This window comes from Ipomoea triloba, chromosome 5 (assembly GCF_003576645.1).
Source record: "Ipomoea triloba cultivar NCNSP0323 chromosome 5, ASM357664v1".
Classification (NCBI taxonomy): domain Eukaryota; kingdom Viridiplantae; phylum Streptophyta; class Magnoliopsida; order Solanales; family Convolvulaceae; genus Ipomoea; species Ipomoea triloba.
The window spans coordinates 15,048,686-15,065,847 of NC_044920.1; the positions used below are offsets into that span (position 1 = coordinate 15,048,686).

Sequence of the window (17,162 nt, forward strand, 5' to 3'; positions counted from 1 at the left end):
TCTTGAGTTTATCAAGACCGAATGATAAAGAACGATCATTCGAGGAGTTATGGGACGAATGATAAAGTCAATTATTCGTAGTTGAGCACCAAAGGCACGAGTCGTTACACGATTTGACTGGACAAGCCATAAACATTCTCTGAGCGATTCTTTATCCGAAGCCTTGAGCGTGGGATGATTTGTCCTAGACAAACCGAATCTTAGGTAGTAGGTACAGTACCCAAAGTTAACTTTCAATAAATGTCATGTCCTTTTGTGCAGAACTATAGGACAAAAAGTATGCATGCCTTAAGGATAAAACGACTAGAAAGTACTGATACCCACATGTGCTCATCAATACCCAACAGTTATTACACACTGATTAATGGTGGTTTGAAATTTGTCTTCCCTCCAACAAGACAAAATTCCTCACCTATAAATACCCCTTCCCATTTAGAAGAAGGTGTTGGTTATTCTAAGAAGATACAAGCTTTCAAAAAGTTTAAGTTTACATGTAATAAGCGATCATTGATTGAGAAGAAAGATTAAGCTTCAAAGTTCACATCTAGAACTCAAAGAAATCTTGAGTTGCTTCAACGATCATATTCATATTCATCCACGCCAAGATTTCAGTTGGAGAAAAGAAGAAACCATTTCTTCAAACAGCACTCTCTACTTGGAGAAGTAGAAAGAGACGGAGTAAACTCAAGGAGTTAAAAAAAAACCTGTGGTGCAAGTTTGCGGTCTGGCTTTGTGATCAAGGAGGCAAACTTGGTGGTGACATTATACTAAAGGAGTGATTAGTGCAATCCTTCACAAGTTGTGAAGAAGAGTAGACTAGGCTTCGTTAACAGCCGAACCACTATAAAACCTCTCTCTCTCTCTCTCTCTCTCTCTCTCTCTCTACTTACCAACATTACTTATTGCTTACATCTTATCATATCGCCAAGCTATAACATTTTACATAATCAGTCAAATGTGCAAAGTTGATTTAAAAGAAACCAAGTTCTTACACATTCCGCTGCATAAATATTACTCTAACTGAATCCATACTCATATCTCTTAAGAAAGAATATTTGCTTGTGAAGAATTTTTCAAAACGCTTGTGAGTGTATTCACCCCCTCTAGACTCACACTCCTATTCATTCGAGACCAACAAGTGGTATCAGAGCAGTTTCCTTGATCGGTAAACACTCTGTGCGTGCTGCCTGGAGATCTCATTTCCAAAATTAAAACAATCTCATTTTACTTTGGACAATCATTTTCTCAAAATGGATCATCATCATCATTCTAGGCATCTTATGTTTAAGTTGTCAAAATTTGACGATTGGAAGGTACGAATGCAGGCACATCTCTTTGTGATACACGATGAAATGTGGGACGTTATCACTGATAGTCCCATACAAATCTTGATCGTTAATGCTAATCGAGTAGCAGAAGGAGAAAGCACACTTGAACCCATCGCCAAAACAAAATCTGCTTACACAACTGAAGAAAGAACTCACAGCAATTTGGATAGTATTGCACGGGATATTCTCTACAAGACTCTTGGCGAGACGTTTCCAAGAGTGAGAAAGTGCAAGGCTGCAAAGGAGATGTGGGAGACTCTCATGCTCATAGGCAAAGGAGATAAGCAAAAAAAGGAGAGAAAGCTCACCATTGCCAGGAAAAAGTTTGAGGACTTTAAGATCGGAGCAACCGAGTCCATCGTGGAAATGGAAACCAGATTTATGAAGTTGCTAAGTGAGGTGGCTGATTTAGGCAAAGAGCCGACACAGAAGGAGATCAATCTAAAGATTCTCGACACACATGAGAAATGAAGGTCATAGCCATGAGAGATCATCGAGATCTCAAGGTCACTCACACCACGCAAATCTTCAACGACTTAAAGGCATATGAGTTCGAGCGTGAATCCATACACGAAGCAGAACCCGAGACAAGGAATGTGGCACTGGTGGTAAGTTAACAACCATCTACATCGTCAAGGTTGAGTTTTAACCCTGCTGAATTTTTATCTGATGAACAATTTGCCTTGTTTACTAGGAAGTTCAAAAGATTCATGAGGAAGAATCAATTTCAAGATAACTCGGCCACACCGAGTTCATTTGGCCGGAGGAACAATGAAATGTTGAATCCATCAAGGATTCGTGAACACAAAGAGTCACAGATGCTATGCTACAACTGTCGGAAGCATGGACACTTCAAGGTTGAATGTCCCTACCAGTGGTTCGCAAGTACCAGGACCAAGCAAATGGATTTGGCACTCAAACTAGCACGAGGAATGCACCTGATGAGACAAGTGGTTATAGAACCAATCATTTGGGTAGTCACCAAAAGAGTGATTGTAGAAGGAAGCCACTAGCTGTTGAAGAGGCAATAAAGAAGATCGCAGCCGAGCCATGCACTTCCAGCTAGAGCTCAAATAGCGAGAGCTTAGGAGATGAGAAGGGACTCATCTGTCTTTATAGTCAAGAGGAATCAGACGAAGACATATGCCTCATGAAAAATGACGAGGAGGTAAACTCTCAAGACTCCTCTACTGAATAAACTCACTTTAAATTGAAGGAAGAGAATGCTCGACTTTTGGTTGAACGAGAGGATCTCAAGAGCATTGTGCTAAAAAATAATGAAATGTTAAGCACGATGAGTCAGTTTGAGAAACAAATTTTCTTACTCAAAGAAGAGTGCAAAGCAAGAGAGGTGCTAGAGCAAAATTTGCGTAACGTCATAACGACATTTACTAATTCGTCTAAAATAATAGATCGAATGGTAGATGATCAAAGGCCATATCACTACAAAACAACGCGAAAATAGCGACGGATTCATTCCGTTGCTACTTTAACGACGGAATAGCGACGGATTAGTGACAAAAATTACTTTTTTTTTTCAAAAAATTGACAGTTAGCGACAGATTTACGACGAAACTTTGCGACAAAATAATTTTATCGTTAAATACGTAGCTAATATTAGCGGTAAATTGCCGTGCAAAAAATTGAGACTGATTAGCGACGGAAATAATTATTCGTCGTTAAGTTTTAAAGTGTGGATTTATTTTTTTTATAAAGTAGCGACGGATATTTTTTTCGTTACTACCTAGCGACGGATTCGTATCAGTGTCTAATTATAAAAGTCACAATATATATTTTGTATATAATATAACGACGGAAATTAGAGTCCGTCGCTAAATTTAGTGACGGATCCTAAAGTCGTCGCTAGAGTTTTATGACCGCGTTTATTAAACTTTTTAAAAACGGAGCGGGAAATTTTTTAATGAAATTTAGCGACAAAAATTTGAATCTGTCGCTAGATCTAGCGACAGATTCAAATTCCGTCACTAGAACATCACGACCGAAATTTTTTTTTAATAGAGTAGCGACAGAATTTATCCGTCGCTAAATCAAGTAGTGTTATGACGCGGTTTATTAATACGGAAGCGAGAAATTTTTTTACTAAAACGTAGCAACGGAATTTTGAATTCGTTGCTATATTAGCGGAGGATTCAAAATTCCGTCGCTAAATGTATATAATATATAAAAACAACTTCCAGGCTTAAGCTTAACCTAGGCCAAATAGATTCCCAAAATCCCAATTTCCCTTTCTGGTCTCTGACGTCTGTCTCTCGTTCTCCCATCGACGTCCGTCGCCCACTTCGCCTCTACATCGACGCCGGCCGACACTTCGTCTCTGCATTGCGCTGTTCTCCGCCGAACCAGACTAGCGCCTCCGTCGCAATCCGTGCCTCCATCACCGCCCAGCTCCACCCTCAACAGATTTAACAACACCCTCAATGATAGCCCCAGTTTCAGACCCCTAGCCGTCGCTTCAGAGGTATTTATCTGCACTGAAAATGTCCAGCCTTCTGAAAACTAGTCCTCCAAAATTAGTTTATACGGAGTACTAAAAATCATACCTTAAACCGATTTGAAATAAATTTTAGGTCCTTCAATCCTCCACGAAATCACGAAGGTATGCTATAATCCTCCACTCTTCTTCGAAATATATCTGTATTGTTTGTGTTGGGATTTCAAATTTTGTGTTGGGTATGTTTGTGTAGATCGAGTTACACATGTTTGTGTCTAAAAACTTAATATTCCTTGAATGCTAACTAGTGCTTCCTATTCCTTGAATGTTACCATCAGTCAAGGTTTGAAAAGTGAAACAACTAACATAGTTTTTATCTAATTCTGAACCTATCTGTTTTTTAGGGCCAAAACCAAGAATGAGTTACGCTAGAATACAGTGTTTCAAATCCTTCAATTGATGATTAGATTAGAGTATTTTCACCAGCCAACTTCAGGTAGAAGAAAAATTCTACTTCACATCTATGTTGTACTGATAAACACCAAGAATAGTCTATTTTTAGGGTCATTTACGGGCTAGAATTGTATAGTTTATTACCCATTTCATAAGGATTTCATGCATTTAGACTCAGATGTGACCAAAACTTCTAACGTGAGTATGGAAGATGTTTTTAAGTTATTCTACAGCCAAACGGAAGACTTAAGGCCAAAACTAAGCAGGAAATGAAGAAACCATGAAGCAGCAGCCTCCCACGCAGCCTCACACGCGTGTGGAGGGGCGTGGAATATTTCCAGTAGCTCCCCACGCCCTCCACCACGCGTGTGGAGTGATCGCGGAACAGCCCTAAAATTCTGCTGTGGAAATTGACTATCTTGCCCCTATTTTGCTCCCACTATATAAGGCTCATTATCCCAAGACCTAAGGAGGAGGAGGAGGCACCCAATAACTTTAGATCTAGTTTTCTTTTCCAAATTCTTCCCCTTTGGGGAGGAAGACAAATACTCCTCCTTAGATTAGAGTATATTAGGCTATGAAGAAGATGATGTAGATTCAAAGCTTTCTTTAGGTAACATACTTCTCTATTTATAAAGTTTGATCTTTTATATTCTTGCTTTGTTTCTTTTGTTTCTATTAATGTTTATCATGCTAGAGTAGTGTAGTTTGGGTGTGTGTGCCCTTGTTGAAGAATTGATTGATGCTTAGATTTTATCTTATGATCTTGAGTATTGTGGGAGTATGATTGATATTTGTATGGATGATGTTGTTCAAACTTTGCTTCTATTTTCGGCAGGGATAGTTAGTAAACCGAGTGGAAGTGAGAGAGTGCGCGATAGCGGCCTCTCACGAGCCCAACTCATCTATATCTCTGCTCTTAATACGAAAGGATGAGATCCGAGAGGAGTGGTAGGCAAGGTGTTCGATAAAATGACTCAACCGAATGAGGATTGAGAGTCTGAGTGTGATGTCACTCGGTACCAATACGGTGACTCCCTAGATCAATCCCGAAACCCAATTCTAAGCTACCTACGATAATCAATCCTTTGGCTTAGCATAGGCATGCACCCCCTTCTTTTACCTTTTGTATTTTCTATCTTATTTTACCTTCAAACCCTTCAACTAACCATGAACAAAACCTCTCCCTACGATTCTCGCAACTCTTACCTTTCAACTTCCTAAATGCCAACATGTATTCGGTTCCCATTCGCCATCCTTGAGAGACACGACACTCGGGGAGTCTTTGTAACACCCCCGTTTTTCAATTCTAAAACTTACTATTAATAGTACTTCTGAAGATAGAAACTTTCCAAAAATAGAAATATCTTTATTTAGAAACTAGTCGCATTCTAACTGATAAGATAAACAAAACTCCTCAAAACCACGAGGGTGAAACCGCCACATCTAAACTAACTGCAGCTAGATGTAAGGCTAAACCAAAGTTCTCAAAATATAGGTCTTTACAATATCAAAACCAAATAATTCTGAATTCAATAATATCCAAAGGAAAACATAAGAATGAAAACTACAAAATCTAATATAGTCGCGCTCTCAACAGGCCCTCTAATCAATCACCTGTGCAACCACAAATAAAAGAGACACAAAACAGCGGAGTTAGCAAAACTTTACTAAGTAAGGTTTACTCCACCCTGTAAAACAAATTTAATACAATATATATAGCCACACTTCCAAATGAAATAGCCATAAAGCTTTATAGCAATCAACTTCAACATAAACATTTATTTCCCATCACAACATTCGTACAGATTTTCTCAAACACAACCTTAAGATTAACATAATCATTTTCACAAGTAATACATTTCCAAAAGCATGGAATAATACCAAACATCAAACCAAACAATGGGCAGGGTCTTAATTATTAAGCCCTAGTGAACAGTAATCTCTCTACTGAACACTACGCAAGAACCCCATTTAATCTCTCAAATAATGGGAAAGGTCTTAGTTAATAAGCCCTAGTGAACAGTAATCTCTCTACTGAACACTACACAAAAATCCCATTTAAGTGGAACAGAACTAATACCTTAAGTGTGCACACCCCCAATGGGTTTCCAAGCCCAATGGGTAGTAACTAGTCCTAGTAGTCATGATACGTTTCTAATGACTACTACTCAACAGGGTAAATACCCTAGTGGTAGACTCCGCTAACCACTCCTCAAAATAACAAAACTAAAATTCATAGTGAGACAGGATACGTTTCTACTGCTCAATACACAACCAACTGGGTCTTAACCCAAGTATCCAAAAATTTCATAACAGGATACTTCACATCTTATAATTCATTAAGGGCATCGCAACCCAACCAAACCTTTTATCCTCCATCTTTATAAAACAAAATAATAATAATAACCTTACTCATATAACACTCCAAAACAGTAAATTTTCAAAATGCAGTCATAAGCATGATAGCCAACAAAACGTAGAGTACTAATAACACCCCCTTGAACTTCATATACAACTAAGTGTGTTTCTCAGCATAACTATATGAATCCCATCAACACACTTGAAACCAATATATATATTCGCATGATCCAAATAAAAAGAAAATTCTCAATGGCCCAACAATTAACAAGATACACAATAAGCTGAAATTGACAAAAAATTCAAAATTCATGATCAGGATTGCAGAATTTTCTGAGGAAAATCGGTAGCACATCTTAACACGAAATTTTCCTGATATGAAGTAAAGAGAGTCTAGAATATGCACAAAGAATTTCAAGCCAATCCAAAGTATAGAAGTATTTTTTTCAAAATTTTTCCCAACACTGCACTGAGCAGAAATTTAACTGACAGCAATCTGCCACTACATTACGAAATTTTTCTGGAAAAATTGAAGTGTATATATAACAAAATAATTTTATATACATCAAATATCATAGGTCTAGGTCCTGTAAAAAACATTTCAGGCCAATCGGAGTTCAAAAAGTATTTTTTTCACGAATTTGTTTTCAGACTGCGACAGTCAGAATTTTTTTCCAGACAACAAACGAATTGAGTAATTTCTCCCTTTTCAAGCACAATAAATTAATAATGTAGCATCCATACACATAAATAAGGAATAATACATATGTTTACAGCGCGAAAGTAGGTTTTGATGGACATAAACACTTACTTGGATCCTAAATTCACCAAAATTCCTGAATCCTACACTTGCTTTGCCTCAGTTCCACGTTCTACCCAAAACACAAATATCAGATACACACGTAAACATACATATAATAAATAAAACTAGCCAATAAATTAAAAACAACTTACGAATAGATGACACTAGGAAGAAAATGGGAATTGACGTCGAAATTGGGGAAATATGAAAGTGCCGACTGCTGCTGATCAGGAAGACTAGGTTTTTTTTTTAATTCTCCAATCGGCGTGGCTAATATGTGTTTATATATATATGCAGCATGTGGGTAATTAACAAGGATAGGAACTAGTAGTTAAATTCATTTAGGAATTAGAGAGTGGATTTAAAAAGGCTTAGGAAAGTAATTATACCTAACATACTTAAACATATATATATATTAACATATTTACACACGTATGTTAGCATATATACATACTTAACCTATATTATAGCATATCTACATACGTAACATATATAGGTGTGTTTATATGTAAAATAGTTTAAGAAATTAGAATTAGTTTTTATACTAAGTTTAGAAATAATATAATAATAGACTAGTCTCAAATAATTTTGGGCCTCATAAAGTAGTATAATAATAAATTAGTATATTATAAATCATATAATAATAAATTTTATTTATATCCATGTTAAAAAAAATAACAAATAATACTAATTAAAATACCGGGTATCACAATCTATCCTCCTTAAAAGATGCTTCGTCCCCGAAGCAAAATCATAAGGCAACAAGGTACAAGGAAGACTTGACAAAGAAGGAACTCAACCTCTCAGAAAGAAAGGAACTCAACCTCTCACAAAATGAGTTTTACACACACTAAGGAAAGGTGTGGTGTTAATTCTACCCACCCCTAAGAAATAAAGTTACGACCCCGTAACTTAAACAAGTACCTTGATCGAACAAAGTCGGGTAATGGTTTCTCATATCATCCTCTACTTCCCAAGTGGCCTCTTCTATAAGGTGGTTTGACCACAAAACCTTAACAAGCTTCACAACTTTTCTTCGGGTTTCCCTTGTTTTAGTATCAAGGATCTTTATTGGTTTTTCCTCATAAGTTAAAGACTCGTCCATCTCCACGACCTTACAATCACAACAACGGTGTTTTTAGTATTGCCATCACCTATTTATGCATTTAGAAGTCCCAAAACAACATTCTTTCTTACCTCTGGACATATTATATGCGAACTATCATGCACGTACTTCTTCAATTGAGATACGTGGAACACATCGTGTACCTTATCGGACAAACATTTAAAACAGCTTAGGTAAGTCCAATTTCCAAAAATTTTAATAATAACCACTTATTAGTAATGAGGTCGTTACCTTATCCAACTCTGTTGGTAAAGCCAATCGATAGGCTACATTCCCAATCCTTTCCAAAACTTCATATGGTCCAATAAATCTAGGACTTAGCTTTCCCTTCCTTCTGAATCTCATTACCCCTTTTGTAGGTGAGACTTTCAGTAACACCTATCATAATAATGCAACTTAATCCTATGTATATAAATGCCTTGTGATTATGCATCTCTTACTAAGTTAGTCAGATTTACCTTTTCGCCTTCTTGAAATTCGATCAATCTACGTCCTTGATCTGCATAAGATTTCTGTCGATCTTGGGTTATCTTCATCTTTTCTTGAATTTTTCTGATTTTCTCTGTCGTTTCTTGCAAATATTGTGGCCCCAAAACCACCGTATGTACCATATCTTCCCAACACAAGGGACTCCTGCATTTCTAGCCATATAACGCCTCGTAAGGTGCCATCTGTATACTTGCGTGGTAACTGTTGTTATATGAAAACTCGATCAAGTCTAGATGCTCATCCCATGATCCTTGAAAATCTTGTACACATGCCATCAGCATATCCTCTAAAGTTTGGATAGTCCTTTCCGTTTGCCCATCGGTTTCCGGATGAAAGGCAGTATTCAATTTCAACCTCGTCCCAATAGCAACTTGCAATGTTTTCCAAAATTGTGATAGGAAACTTGAATCACGATCTGAAATGATATCACATGGCACTCCATGATACTTAACTACTTGTTTAATGTAAGCTCTAGCCAACTGATCCATGGTCCATGTCTCATTCATAGCAATGAATCTTGCAGTTTTAGTAAGTCTGTCCACTATTACCCATATCTTGTTTTTCCCAGATTTAGTTAATGGTAACCCTCCAACGAAGTCCATAGATATGGAGTCCCATTTCCCTTGTGGAATATCAAAAGGTTATACCAGTCCTTTGGGCTTGCTTCTCTCGGCTTTAACCTTTTGGCAGTTCAAACATCTACTTACGAACTCAGCTATTTCCTTCTTCATCTTGGGCCACCAAAAATGCTTCTTAGGTCCTTATATAATTTATCTCCTCCAGGGTGTACTGAGTAGGGAGTGTTATGACCTTCTTCCATAATTTGCTTCTTTACTTCTTCACATACCATCGGAATACACTACTGTCCTTTATATCGAATGCTCCCATCTTCATACATCTCAAAGGGTCCATTCCTAGCATTTACCATCTTTGCCCTCACTCTTTCCAACTTAATATCACTAGATTGTCCCTTCTTGATCTCATCAAATAGTGTCGGAGTTATAGTCATATTATACAATTTAATCTCAGCTTCAACTTCTCCACCTTCTTTCACTTCCAAATTCAGCTTTTGAAAATCCTTGCACAATTCGTCCTGTAGTACCCATGTTGCTTTAAGTGAATGACCAGATTTTCTACTTAGTGCATCTGCTACTACGTTTGCTTTCCCCTCATGGTACTGTATCACGATATCATAATCCTTGATGAGTTCTAACCATCTCCGTATCACGATATCATAATCCTTGATGAGTTCTAACCATCTCCGTTGTCTCATATTCAACTCCTTCTGCGTAAAAATGTATTTTAAACTTTTATGATCTGTGTAAATTTTACAAAAAATGTATTTTAAACTTTTATGATCTGTGTAAATTTTACAGTGAACCCCATAGAGATAGTGTCGCCAAATTTTCAAGGCAAACACAACTGCTGCTAGCTCCAAATCGTGTGTAGGGTAATTTACTTCGTGGTTCTTTAACTGCCTTGATGCATAAGCTACCACTTTCCCATTCTGCATCAGCACACAACCTAGCCCCTTCTTTGAAGCATCACTATATACTTCAAATCCTTCAGTTCCAGAAGGTAGTGTCAACACTGGTGCCGTTGTCAATCTCTGTTTCAATTCTTGAAAAGCTTCTTCACACTCTTTGTCCCACAAAAAATTTGCGATTTTCTTCATTAAATTAGTCAAGGGTCTTGCTACCTTTGAAAAATCCTGTACAAACCTCCTGTAGTAACCTGCTAAACCCAAGAAGCTTCTAACTTCTGTGACCGTAGTTGGTGCCGGCCATTCCATCACAGCTTTCACCTTTGCTGGATCCACCAATACTCCCTCCTTTGTAACAATATGACCCAAAAATGCTACACTGCTTTTCCAGAAGTCACACTTGGATAACTTGGCATAGAATTGGTTATCTCGCAAAGTCTGTAATACCTTCCTCAAATGTTCTTCATGTTCTTCAGAAGTCTTAGAGTATACCAATATGTCATCGATGAATACCACTACGAACTCGTCCAAGTATGGCCGGAAAACTCTATTCATCATGTCCATGAATACGGCAGGAGCATTTGTTAATCCAAACGGCATTACTGTAAACTCATAGTGTTCGTACCTCGTACGAAACGCCGTTTTGGGTAAGTCTTTCTCGGCTACCTTCAATTGATGATAACTTGACCGCAAATCTATCTTCGAGAAAGTCCCTGCTCCTTTCAACTGATCAAACAAATCATCGATGTGAGGTAAGGGTATTTATTCTTAATAGTTACGTGGTTCAATTCTCTGTAGTCAATACACAACCGCAGTCCACCATCCTTCTTATTTACAAATAAAACTGGAGCACCCCATGGCGAAACACTAGGCCTTATGTAGCCTTTGTCCAATAGTTCTTGTATCTGCTCCTTCAGTTCTTGCATCTCCTTAGGTGCCATTCTGTAAGGTGTCTTCGAAATTGGCTCAGATCCTGGTACCAAGTCGATCGAGAATTCCACCTCTCTATCTAGTGGCATCCTTGGAATCTCCTCTGGAAACACATCTGGGAAATCTCTTACCACTGGAATTCAGTTCATTGCTTCCTCCTCCTTGTTCAAATCTTTGATCATACACTAGTAAGCTTCATGGCCTTTCTCCACGTACTTCTTCATTCTTTGCATGGTCACCAATTTCACATCTAGTTTGATTATATTTCCTTTGTATGACACTCGCTTTCCATTGGTACCTCTTAGAATCACCTTTTGTTCATTGCATATGATTTTGGCCTTAAACTTGCCTAACCAATCCATGCCTAACACCACATCTATGTCATCTAATTCAAATTGTATTAAGTCTCCAGGGAAGTTTGTTCCAGCAATAACAATTGACAGGTTTTCGTACATATCCTCACAAGTCATCACTCTACCCGAGGCTATCTTTACATTTATCTTTATCTTAGAAGTTGGCTCTATCCCCAATTTCTTAACAAAAGTAGAAGATATAAACGAATTTGACGCACCAGAGTCAAATAATACATAAGCATGTATAGAGTTTACTAAGAATATACCTGAAACCACATCATTAGCTTCTGCTTGGGCTCTGCTCATAACAAAGATCCGCCCTTGCCCATTGCCACCATTTTTGTTCTGAGTGTAGTTGTTGTTGTTCCCATTCTTATTGCCCTGATTGTGATTCCCACCACCATTTCCACCTCGGTTTCCAGGATTCCCGGGCCTGTTCCCATTTTGATTACTTCCATTCATGTTCTGCCCTTGATTTTGAGTATCCCCATTCTTCTTGGCGTAGCACTCATAGGCCCTATGTCCCATCTTGTTGCAGTTATAGCACTTCACCAAATTTCCTTGACAGTCTGTTCCTGGGTGATCCCTCTTGCATATCCTACAGTTAAAGTGCCTGTCCCCCATTTGATTCCTCTTCACAAATCCTTGGCCTTGACCCTGACGATTTCTGCCATTATTGTTGTTACTATTTCTTTGGAAATTTCGGTTTGGCTCAAAAGAATTAAACTTAGGTCGCTTATCTCCTTGTTGCACATCGTCATCTATCTTCCTTTTGTTCCTTCCATTTATGTCCTTCTGAATCTGCTGCACTCGATAATGACTGGCAGCACTACTGTAGGCCTCGTTTAGGGTCTGGAACGTCAATGCACATACAACCTTTTGTGTCTCAAAATTCAGTCCATTAATAAACTTCTCGGCCTTCCTAGGCTCATCCGGAACTAAAGCAGGTGAAAATCGCGCTAGTGCCAAGAACTTAGCATAATATTCTTGAACTGTCATGCTTCCTGGTTGTCTCAGGTGTAGGAATTCATCATATTTGGCCATCTTGACATGGGCTGGGTAAAATCTTCCTCTCATCTCCTCCTTGAAAGTTTCCCAGCCAAAGTTGGGTTGCTGGCGTAGTACCGGTCCAACATTAGCCCACCAGTTGTCAGCCTCCTGCTGAAGGTAATACGCAGCCGTGTCCACTCTATGTTCCATCGGGCAATTAACGGCATCAAATAGCTTATCAAAGGTGCGGATCCAATCTTCCATGATGATAGGATCTTCTTACCCGAAGAAGTTTGGTGGATGGCGTGCTGCCACACGCTTGGCCACGTCATTTCCATTCTGATTTTAAAGTAGCGCATTTCCCAAGGCTTGGGTCAACTGAGTCAGCTGTTGCAATCCTTGGGCCAGCTCAACATTAGTAGGGACATCATTTCCTTGAGCATTTTGTCCCTCAACATTCTTTCTTGGCGGCATAGCGATTTTTCTACATAATAACATGCATTCCTGCCACTAACACTTATCTAAGGGTATCTCTTACCCTACGAATTCTACACACAAAATAGGCGCATAGATACAAAATGTAGGCAAATCTTTCAAGTTTCTTACTGTTTTACTCAAGTCTTTAACAAATAAAAAAAAAACAAAAAGAAATAACCACTTGTCTAGCAACCAAGGACTCACCAGAAGGATGCACACCTTCAAGGTGCAATAGCCACAGTTTTCTTTTCAAAATATTCACACTAACGACAAGTGAATTCTTAAATCAACACAATCACAAAGCTTTGCAAATTTGCACACCATGTCATCAAGGTATCATATCCTCAAAGAATTAGTCACATGCAAGTATTATTGTCAAACACAATTAATCACTCCAGTCATATATTGTCAATTACCAAGGCAAATATAATGAAACTCACATTCTCACCACGGTTTCCTAGGTCTCATCATCTTGATTTACCCTACCACCTAGGGAATCTTCAAATCTTAAGGCCTTAACCTCAGTCAATCCTACTCAAGAGTTCACATCCTAAGCTTTGCAGCATAGTTCCCTATTCCTAAAAGCTCGTAACCTATGTTTCTGAAATCAAGTTTTCAAAACGTAGGCTATAGGTCGACATAGCCTAACCTAGGCTTTGATACCAACTTGTAACACCCCCGTTTTTCAATTCTAAAACTTACTATTAATAGTACTTCTGAAGATAGAAACTTTCCAAAAATAGAAATATCTTTATTTAGAAACTAGTCGCATTCTAACTGATAAGATAAACAAAACTCCTCAAAACCACGAGGGTGAAACCGCCACATCTAAACTAACTGCAGCTAGATGTAAGGCTAAACCAAAGTTCTCAAAATATAGGTCTTTACAATATCAAAACCAAATAAGTCTGAATTCAATAATATCCAAAGGAAAACATAAGAATGAAAACTACAAAATCTAATATAGTCGTGCTCTCAACAGGCCCTCTAATCAATCACCTGTGCAACCACAAATAAAAGAGACACAAAACAGCGGAGTTAGCAAAACTTTACTAAGTAAGGTTTACTCCACCCTGTAAAACAAATTTAATACAATATATATAGCCACACTTCCAAATGAAATAGCCATAAAGCTTTATAGCAATCAACTTCAACATAAACATTTATTTCCCATCACAACATTCGTACAGATTTTCTCAAACACAACCTTAAGATTAACATAATCATTTTCACAAGTAATACATTTCCAAAAGCATGGAATAATACCAAACATCAAACCAAACAATGGGCAGGGTCTTAATTATTAAGCCCTAGTGAACAGTAATCTCTCTACTGAACACTACGCAAGAACCCCATTTAATCTCAAATAATNTGTCATGCTTCCTGGTTGTCTCAGGTGTAGGAATTCATCATATTTGGCCATCTTGACATGGGCTGGGTAAAATCTTCCTCTCATCTCCTCCTTGAAAGTTTCCCAGCCAAAGTTGGGTTGCTGGCGTAGTACCGGTCCAACATTAGCCCACCAGTTGTCAGCCTCCTGCTGAAGGTAATACGCAGCCGTGTCCACTCTATGTTCCATCGGGCAATTAACGGCATCAAATAGCTTATCAAAGGTGCGGATCCAATCTTCCATGATGATAGGATCTTCTTACCCGAAGAAGTTTGGTGGATGGCGTGCTGCCACACGCTTGGCCACGTCATTTCCATTCTGATTTTAAAGTAGCGCATTTCCCAAGGCTTGGGTCAACTGAGTCAGCTGTTGCAATCCTTGGGCCAGCTCAACATTAGTAGGGACATCATTTCCTTGAGCATTTTGTCCCTCAACATTCTTTCTTGGCGGCATAGCGATTTTTCTACATAATAACATGCATTCCTGCCACTAACACTTATCTAAGGGTATCTCTTACCCTACGAATTCTACACACAAAATAGGCGCATAGATACAAAATGTAGGCAAATCTTTCAAGTTTCTTACTGTTTTACTCAAGTCTTTAACAAATAAAAAAAAAACAAAAAGAAATAACCACTTGTCTAGCAACCAAGGACTCACCAGAAGGATGCACACCTTCAAGGTGCAATAGCCACAGTTTTCTTTTCAAAATATTCACACTAACGACAAGTGAATTCTTAAATCAACACAATCACAAAGCTTTGCAAATTTGCACACCATGTCATCAAGGTATCATATCCTCAAAGAATTAGTCACATGCAAGTATTATTGTCAAACACAATTAATCACTCCAGTCATATATTGTCAATTACCAAGGCAAATATAATGAAACTCACATTCTCACCACGGTTTCCTAGGTCTCATCATCTTGATTTACCCTACCACCTAGGGAATCTTCAAATCTTAAGGCCTTAACCTCAGTCAATCCTACTCAAGAGTTCACATCCTAAGCTTTGCAGCATAGTTCCCTATTCCTAAAAGCTCGTAACCTATGTTTCTGAAATCAAGTTTTCAAAACGTAGGCTATAGGTCGACATAGCCTAACCTAGGCTTTGATACCAACTTGTAACACCCCCGTTTTTCAATTCTAAAACTTACTATTAATAGTACTTCTGAAGATAGAAACTTTCCAAAAATAGAAATATCTTTATTTAGAAACTAGTCGCATTCTAACTGATAAGATAAACAAAACTCCTCAAAACCACGAGGGTGAAACCGCCACATCTAAACTAACTGCAGCTAGATGTAAGGCTAAACCAAAGTTCTCAAAATATAGGTCTTTACAATATCAAAACCAAATAAGTCTGAATTCAATAATATCCAAAGGAAAACATAAGAATGAAAACTACAAAATCTAATATAGTCGTGCTCTCAACAGGCCCTCTAATCAATCACCTGTGCAACCACAAATAAAAGAGACACAAAACAGCGGAGTTAGCAAAACTTTACTAAGTAAGGTTTACTCCACCCTGTAAAACAAATTTAATACAATATATATAGCCACACTTCCAAATGAAATAGCCATAAAGCTTTATAGCAATCAACTTCAACATAAACATTTATTTCCCATCACAACATTCGTACAGATTTTCTCAAACACAACCTTAAGATTAACATAATCATTTTCACAAGTAATACATTTCCAAAAGCATGGAATAATACCAAACATCAAACCAAACAATGGGCAGGGTCTTAATTATTAAGCCCTAGTGAACAGTAATCTCTCTACTGAACACTACGCAAGAACCCCATTTAATCTCAATCTCTCTACTGAACACTACGCAAGAACCCCATTTAATCTCAAATAATGGGAAAGGTCTTAGTTAATAAGCCCTAGTGAACAGTAATCTCTCTACTGAACACTACACAAAAATCCCATTTAAGTGGAACAGAACTAATACCTTAAGTGTGCACACCCCCAATGGGTTTCCAAGCCCAATGGGTAGTAACTAGTCCTAGTAGTCATGATACGTTTCTAATGACTACTACTCAACAGGGTAAATACCCTAGTGGTAGACTCCGCTAACCACTCCTCAAAATAACAAAACTAAAATTCATAGTGAGACAGGATACGTTTCTACTGCTCAATACACAACCAACTGGGTCTTAACCCAAGTATCCAAAAATTTCATAACAGGATACTTCACATCTTATAATTCATTAAGGGCATCGCAACCCAACCAAACCTTTTATCCTCCATCTTTATAAAACAAAATAATAATAATAACCTTACTCATATAACACTCCAAAACAGTAAATTTTCAAAATGCAGTCATAAGCATGATAGCCAACAAAACGTAGAGTACTAATAACACCCCCTTGAACTTCATATACAACTAAGTGTGTTTCTCAGCATAACTATATGAATCCCATCAACACACTTGAAACCAATATATATATTCGCATGATCCAAATAAAAAGAAAATTCTCAATGGCCCAACAATTAACAAGATACACAATAAGCTGAA

At 37.9% G+C, this 17,162-nt stretch overlaps 2 protein-coding genes across 2 annotated transcripts; one reads left to right on the top strand and one right to left on the bottom strand.

The window, feature by feature from the left end:
* The first annotated feature begins 1,250 nt into the window (after positions 1-1,250).
* Positions 1,251-1,799, top strand: LOC116020296. Its single transcript, XM_031260780.1, has one exon. It carries the CDS (start codon positions 1,251-1,253, stop codon positions 1,797-1,799), a length of 549 nt encoding a protein of 182 aa, XP_031116640.1.
* Positions 1,800-11,609: 9,810 nt separating this feature from the next.
* On the bottom strand, positions 11,610-13,031 carry LOC116020297 (myb-like protein A). Its single transcript, XM_031260781.1, has one exon. The coding sequence runs from the start codon at positions 13,029-13,031 to the stop codon at positions 11,610-11,612; it is 1,422 nt and encodes a 473-aa protein (XP_031116641.1).
* Positions 13,032-17,162: the final 4,131 nt, after the last annotated feature.

Bases quoted from the DNA above. Each gene is read 5' to 3' on its own strand.
- LOC116020297 (XM_031260781.1), bottom strand. From the start codon at position 13,031: ATGGAAGATTGGATCCGCACCTTTGATAAGCTATTTGATGCCGTTAAT.
- LOC116020296 (XM_031260780.1), top strand. From the start codon at position 1,251: ATGGATCATCATCATCATTCTAGGCATCTTATGTTTAAGTTGTCAAAA.